Raw genomic sequence first — 17,762 nt, 5'->3', positions numbered from 1 at the left:
AATCTAAGATTCCTGATCCCCCACCCTCTTATCCTTTCTCTTCTCAAACCACGTTTCTGTGAGTCAGAGCTGTTCCAACAAATCCTGCTTCACTGATACCAAATGTGTGGTAATATGGCTCCCAGCAGACTGATTTTTATGTAACTATTAATATAAGCCTTGATGATCAGATGCTTGGAAAGATCTTTGGGCATAAAGGACAAAATGTAATGGCAGCATACCCAATATACCACAGTGTGCTATGTACACTCTTACCACCCTTCCTTTTGTGGTTGGAAAGCTGGTAAGCAGAATAGGGGGAAACAGTGGGCTCTTCATGGGATTAAAACTGTGGGGCTGTGCACGGTGGCTCACACCTGTAATCCAGGCACTTTGAGAGGCCCAAGCTGGAGGATCACCTGAGTCCAGAAGCTCGAGACCAGCCTGGGCAACGTGGTGAAACCTTGTCTCTACAGAAATTTGAAAAATTAGCAGAGTGTGGTGGTGTGCACCTGTGGTCCCAGCTACATGGGAAGCTGAGGCAGAAGGATCTTTTGAGTCCAAAAGGTTGAGGTGGTAGTGAGCCATGTTTGACAAGGAATGCTGTGGGAGGCCTACTCATCTAACTCTAGTACGGGGCACCCAGCATTTCTGGGTGCAAAACACGTATCCTAACTATACTCAGGACTTTCGTACACAGTGCAGCAACATGCATGTTGAATTAAACAACACTGACCCATGAGACAGGAAAGGGCCTTACAGAAGATAGGTACAGGTCTGGGTATCCTGGGATACGCTGAGTTTGCTTTTAATAAGGAGCAGAATTCAGAGGAAAATGCAGATTAGAGGCAGTTCTCTTTCAGGAGGAAAGCAAAAGGTTGGGAGTCAGCCTGAAAAGATAAGGAGGCTTTGGCAAAGTGAGCCAGGCAGACACAAGAAACAATGCTGAAGAATGCTAAGACACAGCTTTGGGAAAGGGCCTGTACCCAGACCCAAAAGGGCCTCTTCACAACTTTAACACAAATAGAGGCTGAAGCGACCATGGGGCAGTGGCCCTCAGTCTTGGCTGCTGAGGCTCAGGGGCACACCTGTGGGGCCCTTGTAGCCCTCTGAACTTAACAGAAGTTCTCTGAGGGCACTTGCAGTTTTCATCATTGTAAGGCATGAACTATGGGCATGCATTTACTATGACTGCCCTTGCCTCTAGAATAGGGCTAAGTAAAACATACTCTACAGTGCAGTTGGTAGGTTTGGGAACCATTCTAAACACCCCTCAAATGATGAATGGATGGATGGAGGGATGAACGAATGAACGAACGAATGAATGAATGAAATAGGCCAGGTATTGTGGCTCAAGCCTATAATCCTAGGAGTTTGGGAGGCTGAAGCAGGAAGATCACTTGATTCCAGAAGTTCAAGACTAGCCTGGGCAATGAAGTGAGACCCTGTCTCTATTTATTAATTAGTAAAATAAACCCCACACATGTCCTGCCTGCAGGAGGCAGATGGACTATGCTAAAACTAATATCACCCAGTGGAAACCAGTCTCAGTACAAGCCTGTGAGATGAGACAGAGTGATTGGCTCTGCCCCTAATTAACTTCAAATCCGGAAATGACTGAGTCATGGCCATTGTCACACCTGCCCTTAATAACATTTGGTATATAGACAAGGGGAAATTTTATTGGAAAGGCAAAGGAAATACCTCTGTCATTCTTATTAATCTGTTCTGTAATGAAACTAAATTGTACCATGATTGTACCACAGTATAGTGTAATACTGGTGGCGTTGGTAAGGTTCGGCTTCCTCGTGTAAATAAGCCTGTAATAATACTGATGAGCAGATGTATTGGGAGGTTGAGTTGAAGCCCACTCAAGATGTAAACCTGTGGAAAATGACTGGCCTAAGAAGGAACTGTATCTCACTAACCATCAGCTGATCTCTGTGCTAAACAGTTCTGCACAAGTTTATCATAAGGTGCAATAGCAGTAGACCAAGGTGGGAAAGAACAGTGAGCCTAGTACACGATTATGAAAGTGTAGGATTTCATGGTACAAATTAGTTATTTGTTTAAATATATCCCTACCCACACTTGCTTCTCCAGATATTAGGTGCATTTGATTGGCGGCGTTGCTATATCTGTTTTATAAATTCTACAACAGATGTTCTGATAGGTACAATTGTTTTGGTATAAGGGAATCTGTGGTTGAAAACCAAGGAGTGGCCTATGGTGTTATAAGATATACGTATATATTTGGAGCTATCGATATAATATGTATTGGCGTCTGTCCACAGTTTCTGTTTCATAATGTCCACATCCCTTGTTACAGTCTTTTGTTGCAATGCTGGATGTGTTAGGCCTCGGGAAACAATCTCTCCTGCCCTCCTATTTGATGTGCACCAAGCTGGACTCTAATCTTTTCCCGTCTTTCAGATTGTGGGTTTGGGATCCTCCCCTAAGAGAGTCCTACCCTGTACCCTGGGGGAAGGAATGCTGACATCATGAAGCCTCCATAAAAACCCAAGAAACTGGGTTCAGGGAGCTTCTAGAAAGCTAAAGCTGTGGAGGCCAACAGGAAAGTGAAGAGCTCATCTATGTGCCAGGAGGCTGGCACACCCCCAACTCCACAGGTTCAGAAGCTCCTGCGCTCAGGACCCCTCCAGACCTTGCCCTGTGTATCTGTTGATCTGGATGTTTATCCTTTAAAATATCCTTCTTAGGGCCAGGAGCTGTGACCCTGAGAAGGCTCACACCTGTAATCCCAGCACTTAGGGAGGCCAAGGCGAGTAGATCACTTGATCCCAGGAGTTGGAGATCAGCTAGGCAACATAATGAGACCTTGTATCTACAAATAATAATAAAAACAAAAATAACTGGGCATGGTGGCACAGGCCTGTAGTCCCAGCTGCTTGGGAATCTGAGATGGGGGATCACTTGAGCCTGGGAGGTCGAGGCTGCAGTGAGTCATGATTGTCCCACTGCACTCAAGCCTGGACAGTATAGTAAGACCCCATCTCAAAATATATATGTACACATATATGCACACATACACACACACTTCTTAGTAAACTGATAAACTTAGGTAAGTGTTTCTCTGAGTTCTGTGAGCCACTCTAGCAAATCAGCCGAACCCAGAAGGAGTTGTTAGAACCCCAGTTGAAGCCAACTGGTGAGAAATTCCAGAGCCCTGGGCTTGCAACTGGGCAGGGAGGTGGGAACAGTCTGGGGGATTGAGCCTTAAGCTGTGGGATCTAACACTGTCTTCAGGTAGACGGTGTCAGAATTGGATTGGAGGACACCTGGCTGGTGTACGCTGCTTAGTGGTGGGGTGAGACCCCCACACATTTGGTCACAGAGGTTTTCTTCTGTGCTGATGATCATTGTGGTGTGAAAGTGGAGGAAAAAGCACAGTTAGAGGAGTAGGTTTTTCCCCACACAATGTCTCACAGGCTTCTCAACTTAAAACTGAATACAGACTCCGACTCTACTCCAGACTGTTCCTCCTTCAGTCTCCCCATCTGATAATGCAGTGTCATTCTTCCAGGTGTTTAGGCCTTAAAGCCTAAGAGACGTGCTTCACTCTTCCGTTTCTCTCACACACCATATCCTGTGCTTGCACAAATACTGTTTCATGCCCCTTCCACATCTATTTAAAACCCAGTCACTTCTCATCATCTCCACCGTTGTCACCAGTATCAAGTGACCATTGTCTCTTGTCTGGACAATTGGAGCCTCCTACACTGTCTGCCTGGAGCCTCCTAACCTGGCCCTGCAGTCTGTTCTCAGCAGAACAGCAGAGCCATCCACATTCAATCACATCACTCCTCTGTCCTGAGCCATCCGGTAGTTCTCCCAACTCCCACCAAATATCACAAGCCTCCTGCACATTTTTGACACACTCTAGTCCTATCAGAGTGGCCTTCCCTGACCACACCCTCTTTGGTGGTCACTCTCCTCCTCCCCACCCACCCAGCACTCTGTCCTCCCTTCCCCTGCTTACCAGCTGTCACCCTCTGGTAACTCCATGTTTACTTGTCTCTCTCTTGTGGAATGTGAGCTCCCAGCAGGCAGGGGCCTAGTTGTTTCCATCTGCTATGTCCCAAGTGCATGAAATGGTACTGGGCACACCGTGTGCCCAGCAAGTAGGGGTGGAATGGTAACCCTTTTCCTGTAAGTCTGAACTATCCTCAGGCTTGGAATAGACCATCCCTTACTCACTTTGTAACTTGGGAGACTCCACAGCCTCCCTCAGTATCTTCACTTGGAAGATGGGGATGATGGTGATATCCGCATCAGGGGGCTGTTAGGAAGATGAAACTACATCACGCAGCAGGACTCAGGAAGGCCGACCTCCTCTCCTTTCCTTCCCTGTGGTCCCATCTCTCTCCTGCCCAGAGTTGGGTCGCCTGGGCCACTGTACACTAAGGCCCTGGCCAGCCTTGTATCTTCCCCTCAAGGGTCTCAGGCTGGTGCCAACAGTCACATTGTCACACCAAAGCCAAGAGTGCAGAGAGAGGATGTGGGACAAGGTCAAGATACCTGAAGCTGGAGACAGCATGGCCCTGCACATCTCTACTAAAAAATTAAAAATTAGCTGAGTGTAGTGGTGCATGCCTGTGGTCCTAGCTACTAAGGAGGCTGAGGCAGGAAGATCACCTGGAGCCTGGGAGGTGAGCCCTGATTGCACCACTGCACTCTAGTCTCAGTAACAAAGGGAGACCCTGTCTCAAAAAAAAAAAAAAGAAACAAAATAAAGAAAAACTACCTGAAGTGTTACCACCCAAGACAACTGATGATTTAGTGTGCACCTTTCATCTTTTTCTTCTCTGCTCTTTTTTAAAGTTTCTGTTTAAGCTAATAATTTTTATTGGCTACGTTTTGTTGTCATTTGTTTGTTTGTTGTGAGACAGAGTCTTACTCACTCTGTCACCCAGGCTGGAGTGCAGTGGCACCATCATAGTTCACTGCAGCCTCGGACTCCTGTGCTCAAGTGATCTTCCAGTCTCAGTCTCCCGAATAGCAAGGACTGCAGGTGTGTACCACCACACCCAGCTATTTTTTATTTATTGTCCATAGAGTCCCCTACATTCAGATGGGTGGTATTTTTTCATTATAAACAGTACTGTGCCAAACATTCTTAGCACAGATATCTTGGTGTATCACTGTTTAAGAATAAATTCCTAGAATCGGAGCTGCGGGTGAAGGGACTGGGGTATTTTGAGGATTTTTGATGCCTGGCACTTACAGTTTCTCTTGCCCCATAAGTGTGACTCACAGCCAAGACCTTTCCAGCCCCATCATCTCAGGGATTCCCCCTTGCTTTTTCCCTCATGACTGCCTGGCTCAGATTGTTACTTAGCCAATTGGAACGAAATTGACGTAATTTAACTTGTAGAGCCAAGCCATCTCAACTGAAGCTTAGGGACCAGCCCATGAGAACAGTGTCCCTTGATTTTGATTTTTTTAGAGATATGGCTAGACAGGTCATGTGCAGAAACAGCCCCAGTACAGTCCGACATTTACAAAATGAGGTTTATCTGTTTCTTCTTCTACTTTAAGAATGTCCTTCTGAATACATTTATTTTTAAGCTCAAATTCCTAGTGTGGGTCACTTAGTGTGCCTTAGTCAGCCGTTTCTCCCTGAGTGCATACTATGTGCTTGGCCTCTGTGCTAGGAGCCACAGTTACAAAAATGAGTAGAATAGGAATGTGGGCCTCAAAAACCTGTAACAGTGATGGTAATCCTACTCCTACATAATGCTTACAGCCTGCCAGGGCCTGTCAGTAAATTAATTTGCATATATTAACCCATGTAATCTGCATGCCAACCATTTGAGGTAGGGTTTTAAGAGACGAGTAAGTTGCAGCACAGAAAAGTGGTGTAATTTGCCCAAGGTCACTCAGCTGTCAAGTGGTGGAGCTAGAATTGGAGACATGTCCATAGTTTTCTAAGTACCAAGAGCTGTACAAAGAGCTATGGGATCAGGTCAACAAATTGATGCATTTCCTAAGTTGTGCGTACTATGCAGCCATTAAACAGAATAAAAAACTGATTTGGAACTCTCCTAAACATATTAAATGGGAGAAAAACAAAGTTTCAGACAATTTATGTATCCCTTGTGTGGTTTTTAAGAGGCATAGCACATGCATGTGTATCCAAAATGTAGCAGGTTAAGAGACAAGGGCACAGAGTGAGAGGAGAAGCCTTTTGCTTCTTATCTTACATACTGCATGAATCGTGTAAAATGGGGAGAAATAATAATAAATTGTGATATAGCTATAGAATGGAATAGAATGCACCATTCAGAATTACATACCACTAATAAATAATTTTTAGTAACATGGCAAATACTGTTGCTAAAATGGTACTAGATAAAATCAGATAAAAGTTATATCTATAGAAAATATATAGAAAATTTTAAAGAAACTATAGAAACTAATTTCAAATGGCTACATTCATTTGAAATTTCATTTCAAATGAAATTTGAAATTTGAAATTTCAAATTCATTTCAGGTGTTAGGCTTAAAAACTCTGTATTTTCTGATTCTCTGCCATCTGTTTCTATTATATTTATTTTTTAAATTCTGGATGAATGTAGACATTCTTTTCTTACACACTGAAGCATGAAATCATGCATCGTAATGTGTTCCAGGCTTTCAACCTTTGTCTGTAAAAACTGGCAGCCTGGGTGGGCCTGGCTCCTGAGTTCATCCATTTCAAGTGCTCACTGTGGGTCAGTTACCTTCATGATGATTGTGCCTTTTTTAGGTGACCAGGAAAGGAGCCCTTCCCAACAATGACCTCGCTTTCTTTGATTGCTTCCACAGTGGCACTAAGGAAAACAGATCATCTCTCCGTAGACAAAGCCAATATCCCACCTGAAATGTTTCAGAAATCATCACAGTTGGCAGAGTTGCCACAAAAGCCACCACCTGGAGACCTGCCCCCGAAGCCCACAGAACTGGCACCCAAGCCCCAAGTTGGAGACTTGCCACCTAAGCCAGGAGAACTGCCCCCCAAACCACAGCTGGGGGACCTGCCACCCAAACCCCAGCTCTCAGACTTACCTCCCAAACCACAGATGAAGGACCTGCCCCCCAAACCACAGCTGGGAGACCTGCTAGCAAAATCCCAGACTGGAGATGTCTCACCCAAGGCTCAGCAACCCTCAGAGGTCACATCGAAGTCACACCCATTGGATCTGTCCCCAAATGTGCAGTCCAGAGATGCCATCCACAAGCAAGCATCTGAAGATTCCAATGACCTCACGCCTACTCTGCCAGAGACGCCCGTACCACTGCCCAGAAAAATCAATACGGTGGGTGGGACCAATGTCCAGGCCCTTAGGAACCCTATGCTGTGCTTTGCAAGCTGGTGGGAGGACGAGTACTCCAACTTACACAAGAAAAAGTGAGAGCCTGCTCACCTGACCCTTATGTGCTCTGGTTCAAGCATGATGGTGGATTGGAGCCTTTGGGTTACAAACTCAGGCTTTGGGCTCCAGCAGACAGGCTTCAAGACCTGGCCTAAGTGCCTAACATAACTGCACAACCTTGGCAAGTTACTTTCTCTGAGCCTCAGTTTCTTCACATAAAAAAAGGAGCTAATATATTATATGAGCTCACAGGTGATTAAATACAGTGACAGATGAGCAGCACTTGGCTGGCACCTAGACAACTCAGCAAGTAGTCTCTGTTACCTAGGAACATTGAGGGTGAAACTTTTCCTTTCTTGAGGGTTACGAGAAAGCAATTTCCCTCTCAGGAGTCTGGTTATTGTCTTTTTTTTTTTTTTTTTTTTTTTTGAGATGGTCTCACTCTGTTGCCCAGGCTGGAGTGCAGTGGTGCAGTCACAGCTCAGTGTAGCCTCAACCTCCTGGGCTCAGGTTATCCTCCTACCTCAGCCTCCTGAATAGCTGGGACCACAGATGGACATCACACACCAGGCTTTTTTTTACATTTTTGGTAGAGACAGGGTTTCTCCATGTTGCCCAGGCTGGTCTTGAACTCCTGGGCTCAAGCAGTCCTCCCACCTTGGCCTCTCAAAGTGCTGGGATTACAGGCGTGAGCCACTGCACCTGGCTCCCTGAGTATCTGCTAAGTCAGACCTTCTCACTGCATCTTCCTAAAGGAATTGGAGGTAAAGCTGTCAATATAATAGAATAGCATAGAATTTTGTAGAAATCCCATATGCTGTCATTTTCATGAAATGTTTCCTACTCTGTATTAATTTTATTTTAATATAAGTGATTTTATCCCTCACATTCTTTGTGGAAATGTGGTGACCCAGGAAGATGTCACATGCTTTTTATCCAGAACCTAGCTGCCCTCCCACCAGGCCACCAGCTCCCCAGGAGGAGAAGGAGCACAGTCAACAGGGAAAATAAAAGTTCTCCCATTGCGTATGGCAACTCTACCCGCCTCACATTCTGTTACAAAAATGTTACAGTACTCAACATTTTGGGAAGAGACCAGTGGATCACTTGAGGCCAGGTGTTCAAGGCTGCTGTGATCACACCACTACACTCCAGCCAGGGTGACAGAGCAAGACCTTGTCTCAAAAAAATTAAAATGGGACTAGGTGCAGTGGCTCACATCTGTAATTTCAGCACCTTGGGAGGCCAAAGCAGGAGGATCCCTTGAGCCCAGGATGCATGACCAGCCTAGGCAACATACAGAGAACCCATCTCTATAAAAGATAAAAATTAATTAGCCAGGCATGGTGACACATGCCTGCAATCCCAGCTACCTGGGAGGCTGAGGCAGGAAGATTGCTTGAGCCCTGGAAGTTGAGGCTACAATGAGCTGTGATCACACCACTGCACTCCAGCCTGGGCAACAGAGTGAAACCCCATCTCAAAAAATAAATAAATAAGTAAAATGTTACAATAAAAGTATATCTTACCAATACTTCAGAAAAATTTTACTCATCTTATGAATTGGAGGCTGCCATGTCTGGCATGGTGGATATTTCTGCTATTCAAAAGGGAACTCTCCTATGACTCCCAGACACCACTGTTGCAAAGTTGTCATTTCACGCCACATACTCTGTAGTTTTATTATCTCATTTAATCTGTGCGTTATAAGTTAACACACTACAGGCCTTCTCAGTTGCTCACGGACTCCCAGGCTTCTCTGACCCACCCACATAGGCCCGGAAGGGAACTCAAAAAGCAGCTGGGACTATCAGAGTGATTAAAGGAGAAACCAGGAAACACAGAGGAAGAATCATTCCACCCAAAACATTTAAAGAGACCAGCTTGCTGTTTTTTTAAATTGCTCATTAGCCAGGTGCAAAACAAACCAAAAAACCCATCATTTAGAAGGTGATACCTCTATTTTCACTTTTCTGTTTGCAAAGAACTGGAAGTCCAACAAATAAACACTGAAGTCAAAACTGATCAGAAATTAAAACTGTTTTAGGAACTGCATAGACTCCTCCTAGCCCCAGGCCGATACTGCTGTGTTTAACCAGCGTGTACTGACTTGCTGTTTTGCATGAGGGGACTGAGAAATTTGTTTATGCTGCACATTCAGTATGGAGAAACTGCACATTTTGCTTTACGTCATGTTTCCTCAAAACATTTTTAGACTCTGCTATCATTCTGCAAGCTGATGTTGTTGGGTGTTGGGGGTACAGAGTTGCTTCATGGTTTTTGGTGAGGCTGAATTTTCATACCTGGACCCATCTGGTGAAAATAACTTGATGATGTCCAATCACCAATGCAGAGCCTATGCCTACCCTGATGCTGGGGGAAGAGGAATGACCTGTGGTTCCTTAAGAGCACACAGCATGCTGGGTGCCTGGCAGACATTCTTCTTCCCACCCTTCAAGGGTAGGGAAATCAAGGCCCAGTGAGGTTAAGTTACTTACCCAAGGTCAACCGTTTACAAAGAACCAGTACTGTTTTTTTCCGTTCAGTCCATTATTTCCATTAAAACCCAGTTTCTTTCTTTAAGGGGAAAAATAAAGTGAGGCGGGTGAAGACTATTTATGACTGCCAGGCAGACAATGACGACGAGCTCACATTCATCGAGGGAGAAGTGATTATCGTCACAGGGGAAGAGGACCAGGAGTGGTGGGTATGTATGAATATCTGTCCACTTCATCTGTGCATTCATACAGGTGCCTGGGCAAGCACCACATTGGAGCCTGCAGACAGTGCAGTAAAAGAGCACCCTTTTGAGTTCTGTACCTAGCGTAAAAAAAAAAAAAAAGCTCCCTTGAGCACAGGGACCCTGTCAGCTGCATCACTCACCCAATAGCCATTGCATTTGGTACCTTTTCTGTGTCACACACTATTACATGCTAGAAAAACAGCCTTGGGGTTTTGAAGACAGGTCAAGAGAATTAACATTTGTATGTGCTTTACCCATGGTATCATGTAACCTTGTGAGTTGTAGGTGTTTTCTGATTTTTCAGATACAAAACTAAAGCTGAAGAAAGTTGGGCATGTTGCCTGTGTCCCTCAGCCAGTAAGCTGCAAAGTCCAGATTCCGGATGGGCTCTGACTGCAGAGCCTGTGTACTTTGCTCACCATTCCACACCGTCCCCAGGCCAGGAATCAGAAGGCCTGAGTTCCTGCTCAGGCTCAGCAGTTAACACGCCCTCAGGCTCAATTCTTAATCCAGTCTGCAGTCCTCTCTTTGTCAAGTGGGCCATGATACCTTCTTCATGTAATTTTAGGAAAAGATTAAATGAAAATATCTATGAAAACTCCTTTTACGTGAAAAGCTGCAGCCCAGGCATCAGGAGGGAAAGACATCAGCATCCTCAGAGGCCCTGCTAGGTACCCAGGCTATAAGTGACCTGCAAGGGCAATCCACACAGCTGTTCATTTTCCAGTTGCCAGGGAGTAAGTCTCCTGATGGGAACTGCCAGGCCAAGGTACAGTGAACCAGCCACCTGTTCTGCTTTCCTTGTTGATCATTTTCTGACGTCAGTATGAAAATTCCCCTTCCTTGGCAGCCCGAGCCCTCTCCTGCCAAGAGGGACTCAGTTCTGCCTGCCAGGAAGGGACCTGAGGTTCACAGCTGAGCCAGCAGTACCTAAGAATGCCCAGAAATATATGTGTATATACATGTGTGCACACACACATGTGCATAGACACACATTCACCTTTGACTTTTCTTCCTTCAGGCCTAGACAGTGACCGCAAATTCTTAATCACAGCTGCAGGGATTTTGTTTGGACTCAACTGGAGCAATTTTGCCCTCCAGGGACAGTTATAATATCTGGAAACATTGATTGTCAGGACCTAGGAAGGAAGGGGGTTGCTACCAACACCTAGTGGGTAGAAGCCAGGGATGCCAGTAAACATCCTGCAGTGCTCAGGGAGCCCCCACAAGCAAGGATGCCAGCAGCACCAAGGTGAGAAACCCTGGACTGAAGGGACCAACCTGGGGACGGCCAGGGGGTATCTCCAGCCTCTGTCAGCAGACTGGGGCCTGCCCCTGGCATAGATCCTGTCAGAGAGCCCACTTGGTCTCATGACGAGGAGATGGGCTCTGAAGCCCTCCCAGTGAATCAGTTACTAGCTCCATGGCCCTTGGATAAAGCATGTCCTTTTGTAAGCTTGTTTCCGCTGAAAAATGAGGCATGATTAATCCTCTCTCACAAGGATGTTGAGGAATTCACTTCGTAATCATTTAATAGTATTATAATCAAGCAGTGATCATGTTCTTTGCGAAGAAACTGATGACTGCAGCAGAGACTTGAGGAGAGTAGGAAGTTGTCATTGGTTTCCCTAGCATCATTCCTAGGGAATGTGGTATGTGCCACCATTACGTGCCTAGCCAGACAAAGGTAGTGCCACACACACATCCTGTGTTGTGAAATTCACAAAGACCTCCCACATGCGGTAGGTGGGCAGGCCTTCAGGAGAGCTGAGTGGGCCTAGTTGATTCTGTTCCACTCTTAAAACCACCCTCCTCCCTATCAATTTGGTATTTGAAGCCAGTGTGCACCATTTTGTTTTTTCTATTGAAGGCTCATTGCATGATTCTCTTTAGTGCAATTAAACTGATCTAATTGATGTAATTAAAAAACTTCCATGGGTAACTATGGCTTACAAGCTAATGCAGCAGACAGTAAAATTGCCATTGGCCACCATCAGTCTCAGACTTTCACAGTATTCTTCCTCCCTGCTAACTGGAAAACAAGTGATAGTACATAGCAGCCTTTTCACGTGCTTTTTTTTTCTTCCTTAAATGTATCGCACAAGCCTGAGAAGAAGGGATTTTTTTTTTTAGCCCCACTTTACAGAGAAGAGGCTTAGCAAGGTTTGTCTGAGGTCACCCAGCTGTAAAGGCTGCCAGCCCCAAGGACTCTAGAGACCCACGCTTGTGGGAGAGCATGCCACCTCTCTGGGCTACTGTCCCATCATCTGTAAAATGAAGATTGTAAACTGCATGAGAAATACCTACCTCGAGGTTGCTGTGTGGGTGCAGCAAGATCCATGTAGGATGCTGGGTATATTGGAAGTTCTGTCGTTTGCTATTTCCTTATGTCGTTTATGACCATTAAGCTCTCTGTAGTCCACTAAAGGATGGGAAGAAGAGTAAGCCTGGGATTCCACCCCATGTCTGTGGGCAGACTGGACTGGGCTTGTCATGGGGCCACTGCCTGCTGCCTCCATCCTGACCACTCTCTTTTTTCCCTGCAGATTGGGCACATCGAAGGACAGCCTGAAAGGAAGGGGGTCTTTCCAGTGTCCTTTGTTCATATCCTATCCGACTAGCAAAAAGCAGAACCTTATGATTGTCCACATCCTTCATGCAAGACTGCTGCCTCCATGTAACCCTGGGCACAGTGTGTATATAGCTGCTGTTACAGAGTAAGAAACTCATGGAAGGGCCACCTCAGGAGGGGGGATATAGTGTGTATTGTAAATACCCTGTGGTCTTCCGCCTTCGCCAGTATGAGGGTAGCCTCGGACCTGGTGCACCTTACTGGTTTGCCAAAGCCGTCCTTGGCATCTAGCACTTACATCTCTCTATGCTGTTTTACAAGCAAACAAACGAAAATAGGAGTATAGGAACTGCTGGCTTTGCAAATAGAAGTGGTCTCCAGCAACCGTTGAAAGGCATAGAATTGACTCTCTGTTCCTAACAATGCAGTATTCTCAATTGTGTTACTGAAAATGCAACATTAGCAAGGAGGTGGGTTCTGTTTTCCAGGTGAAACTTTTAGCTCCATGACAGACCAGCCTGTAGTTATCTGTGTACACAGTTTACAGCTACAAAAACCTACTTTGGTATTTATTACAGAAAAGTGCTCAGTTAAATGTAAGTGTTATTCCTTCAGCAAAATATTCACTGACCCAAAACTCTTTGTGGCATTTTACAATGCACACAGCCTCATGCAAGTTTAGACAAATGGATTTATACTGTCTTATGAGTGCCCGCCCCGATATATTACCTCATTATGCAAAAGTAACATATCTTTCATGACTATTTTGACAAAAGTTTAAAATACGTATGAAGTTCAACTTTCAGGAACCAAGGACTGCCAGAAAATATTAGCCTCTACATTATGCATGCATTTAGAAGCTTACCTGAAATCTGCCTTTTATAAAGGAATAGTATGGATAAGTGGAACTGTACATTTTTTAAACTTGATTGCCATTAAAGCAGAAATTATAAGGTTGCAACAATATTTGTTTCAAATCATTGGCTTTCTCAAGAGTATGGATGGACATACCGTGTTATAAATGCACATCCCTCAGATATGTTGAAGCATCCATTGCATCCATTTTTAATTATTTTCTTAGTTTTGTTCTTGGACAAATTTAAACTTTTAAGATTACTCAAGATGAAGAATTTAAAAGTCAACCCTTCACACAGTTTCCCTGCTATAGAATCCAGGTGCTGAAACCAAACATTTCTTTTCCCATGCTCTTTGTTAAACCCCAATTATAATAAGTTGTCCAGTCTTAGGCTCCATCCACCTTCAAGTCAATTCATAACCAAGTTCGAACGCTGCTGTGAATTGCACTGTGAAAAGCACTCTCCACCTCTCAGTTTTCTTTTCATCCCAGCCATGTTTATCAGATCCTTAAGAACATTGTATTTCAGTCTTTTACATCAGCCTGAAATTTGGAGAAGAATACAATAGTTGTACTCCACAGTCAGTGAAACTGTTCCCTGAGTCCGAGGCTCATGTGTCATTCTGGCACTACATTTGCTTAAATTGCTATTTTGGCAACAGCACAGAAAACTAATATTTTTAAGCAGAGAATCTTGGCAATGAGTGAGGGATGTTAATTTCACAGAAGCACAACTCCCAACCCAACCCTTAGGAAAAGCCCTCTTTGATTCTTACAGCGCTCAGTGAATATTAATTTAGTTCTGCTTAAGTGGTTGCTATACAGACTTTGAATAGCCACTTAATAAATAAACCTTGCATGACAAACCTGCAAAATATTTTATCAGCTGTTATTGGAAAGTGATTTTAAGCAATTGCTTCCTCAGTGTCAGGGCACATGGGAATTTCCATACCAAACTGAGAGTGTGAGGAACCAGTTGACATGCTGGGGTGTGACTGGCAGCTTTAGCGGCCTCAGTACTGAAGCCACACTGGTGTCAGGACAGAAGTCAGCATCTGAGGTTGCTCAGTGTCCCAGTCATTCATGTACACATTTTAACTTGCATTAAAGAGCTATTCATTTTTGTGGCCTAGACTATTTTCACTAATCTCAAAATAAACTGGTTTAAAAAAAAAAAAAAAAAAAAACACAAAAGCAGCATGTCTAAAATTACATGGAGTTAGTGTCTATTCTTTTTCCCCTTTTGCAGCAACCTGCACTGCATTTTTAATATCTTTTTTTTTCTAGTTTTTTTTGTTCGGTTTTGTTTTCCATCAGGAATTTGAGTTCTCTCGAACCCAGCTTACTGTGGGACATAGGAAAACTCGGTAGAAATACCTTTGATGATCTTGTTGAGTTTAAGTCTGATCTTGATCTTAAACTCAGCAAGCCACTATCTGCAATTTTGTACATTATATAGTATTTTGGAGATATGGAACCTTATGAAAAAAAAATAGCAAATTAGTTCTTTTTCCCCTAGAGGGGAAAGTTATGTTCTGCAAATAGTGTGTGTCTTATTTTACTGTTGAACAGCAATTGCTATTTATTTTTTTATTGCCTAGAACTTCAACATGTTGTATAGGAATCCTGTAGTGCCACTAGTTAAATGCCGAATTCTCATCTGGATGTTACCACCAAACATCAGTACACTTGTCGTTTCACATGTGTTTAATGTGACAGTTTTTCAGTACTGTATGTGTTAATTTCTACTTTTTTTAATATTTAAAAATTGCTTTTAAATAAACATATTCTCAGTTGATCCCAAACATCTGAAATCAGGCCATTTTGTGAGTGGTTCACTACCTTGCTGACAGGAAAGAATCAAGGCTTCATCTGGCTTTGGGCATTTAGATAACACAGGTCACTCCAACCTGTATCAGAGCTCACTCTGGATACATACAAATACGTAGCACTTGCCCCCACTTACAAACTGCAGGCCTTCGGCCCCTTCCTGTCCTACCTCCACCAGGTCCACTTCTGCGCCTGTCAGTGTGAACAGGGCAGGAAGAAGGTGGAGGGGCACAAGACCTACGTGTTGCCATGTGGACAGCACACAGACTGAGTGTCATGTGTTTGCTTCTGTCACGGCTAGTGCTGCCACACGGTGGAGCAGACCTGGCCCAGGCAGTCTGCCTGCATCACCCCCCTGAATCCACAAGCCCAGGAGAGGCGTGAAACCCTCAGCTTTACAGAGCTTACAAGTGAGGCTCGGAGACGTTCATTCACACACAAGAGATGTGTGGCTTGTAAATGACTAAGGCAGGAGAGCACACAGGTGGTTCTGGCTCCAAGGCCATCCTTGGGATTCCCACCACGCAGAATACACACTCTGTTATGCCGTTCTAGCCGCAGAGGACCGCAGCAGTGGAAAGCAGGCCAAAACTGCGGCATGGAGGATCCTGAAGTGCTGGTCTTGGTATTTCCATCTGTTGTCTTTCATGAAAGTTGGTAAACATGGCTAGGCGTGATGGCTCATGCCTGTGTTCCCAACACTGGGAGGCCAAGGCAGGCAGATCACCTGAGGTCAGGAGTTTGAGAGCAGCCTAGCCAACATGGTGAAACCCCATCTCTACTAAAAATACAAAAATTAGCTGGGTGTGGTGACTCACACCTGTAATCCCAGCTACTCGGGAGGCTGAGGTGGGAGAATTGCTTGAACCTGGGAGGCAGAGGCTGCAGCGAGCCAACGTTATCACCGCTGCACTCCAGCCTAGATGACAAAGCAAGACCCCATCTCAAAAAAAAATGTTGGTAGATGTAATGCCTGTTCACAGTCCAAGACAACCCCTTTTAAACACCGTGCTACCAGGAAAAATGGACTTGAGCATGGAATCCAGTGGCTTTCTATTGGGATATTTCTGGGAAAAGCTAACGTAGTGACCTGGATCATCCAGGGAGAGGTGAACCCAGCTTTCTATCTGATGATAAAATGTTCATCGGTTGTATGTGATTTTAAGCCTGGAACGGTGTCTATTTGAAACCAGTGACCCCCTCCATCACCCTCTGATGCTCTTGAAAGCAGCCCCTCCCTTATCCACCAGCCCCCCGACAGCCCAGCCTCCCTGGTGAGGCCAGGAACTAGAGGCTTACCCCTGTCTCTCCACCTCAGGTCCTTTGAGGGCTTCCTGTGCTTGGGCTCACGTTTCCTTTACATGCGTTTAGTCTGGCAGGGCACAATACATCAGTAGGCACATTCCCACAGTGAGTGATGGGCAGCCATGTGGACCCAGGTCCTTGTGGCCTCAGCCACGGCCCCCTACTCCCCACACCCTCTTTTTTTCTCCTCTCCCCTAACCCTGTACCCACTTCTCCCATTTGTTTTTTTCTTTTTTGTAGACAGGGTCTCACTTGGTTGCTCAGTCTGGTCTCGAAGTCCTGGGCTCACATCTTCCCACCTGAACCTTCCAAAGTGCCTGGATTACAGGCATGAGCCACCGTGCCCAACCTAGCCCACCACTGGATACTGTTTCAGGCTTAAGACCTAATCTTCCCCATTCTTAGAACGTGTGTGTGGTGGCAGTGCAGTGGTTGTGGTGGCAATAACCGTTACTGAAGTTATTCAGCCTGTTCTGCTTTGCCCCCCATATGGTCTCCAACCCCGTGGACATCTTTGATTCTCCCTGTTATGTGCCATGTGGGTAATTTGGAGTGAATGGGCTCACGTCTCTAGGAGGGGTGCCTGAGAGTGTGTCCCCGCAACAGAGGCCTGGCCTCTTTAGCCAGCTGCCTGGGATGGAGGTGAAGTCCACTAAATTAAGTCACCTTACTCCTACGCACCTGAGGCTCGCACATTCCACAAGCATTCCATTTGTGTCTAGACAGTGCCAGGCCTTTGGTTGCAAAAGACAGCCTCATATTCTGTCCCTGAGAAGCGGGGAGAGATGGCTAAGTAACAATGACTGTCAGGGAGCTGCCTGGAGAAAGGGGCGGAGCTCATTCTCGGGACCTGCACAGATTGAGTTCCTGCAACAGCTGGAACAGACAGGAGAAGGAAACAGCAGGCTGAAGGCAGGCAGGACCAGCCCCAGCGTCACCTGTACTGTGCTAAGGAGCAAGGTCCCCACACGCCATGGAGGCAGATCTGTGGACCACCGGCAGCTCATCCTACTGAGGCCTCCACGGGTGCTGAGCACCAGCCAAGCACTTTAGCAGCATGATTGCAGTTCTCGGCAGCACTGTGAGGTAGGAATGATTACT

The 17,762-nt window shown here is 45.4% G+C and overlaps 1 protein-coding gene across 5 annotated transcripts in view; it reads left to right on the top strand.

Moving 5' to 3' along the window:
* The window catches only part of ASAP1 (ArfGAP with SH3 domain, ankyrin repeat and PH domain 1), a 403,505-nt gene extending 388,174 nt beyond the window's left edge, over positions 1-15,331 (top strand). For all 5 annotated transcript variants that reach the window (XM_032246627.1, XM_032246599.1, XM_032246607.1 and 2 more), the window contains 3 exons: positions 6,808-7,298; positions 9,940-10,062; positions 12,645-15,331. In XM_032246627.1, coding sequence (XP_032102518.1) covers positions 6,808-7,298; positions 9,940-10,062; positions 12,645-12,719 — 689 coding nt within the window. In that variant the 3' untranslated portion in view covers positions 12,720-15,331. The remainder of the gene's footprint in view (positions 1-6,807; positions 7,299-9,939; positions 10,063-12,644) is intronic.
* The last annotated feature ends 2,431 nt before the right edge of the window (positions 15,332-17,762 follow it).

This window comes from Sapajus apella, unplaced genomic scaffold (assembly GCF_009761245.1).
Source record: "Sapajus apella isolate SASKATOON/1434 unplaced genomic scaffold, GSC_monkey_1.0 scaffold3, whole genome shotgun sequence".
In the NCBI taxonomy this organism is placed as follows: domain Eukaryota; kingdom Metazoa; phylum Chordata; class Mammalia; order Primates; family Cebidae; genus Sapajus; species Sapajus apella.
The sequence above is the reverse complement of the archived record's forward strand: the minus strand, read 5'-3'. Positions and strand labels throughout refer to the sequence as shown.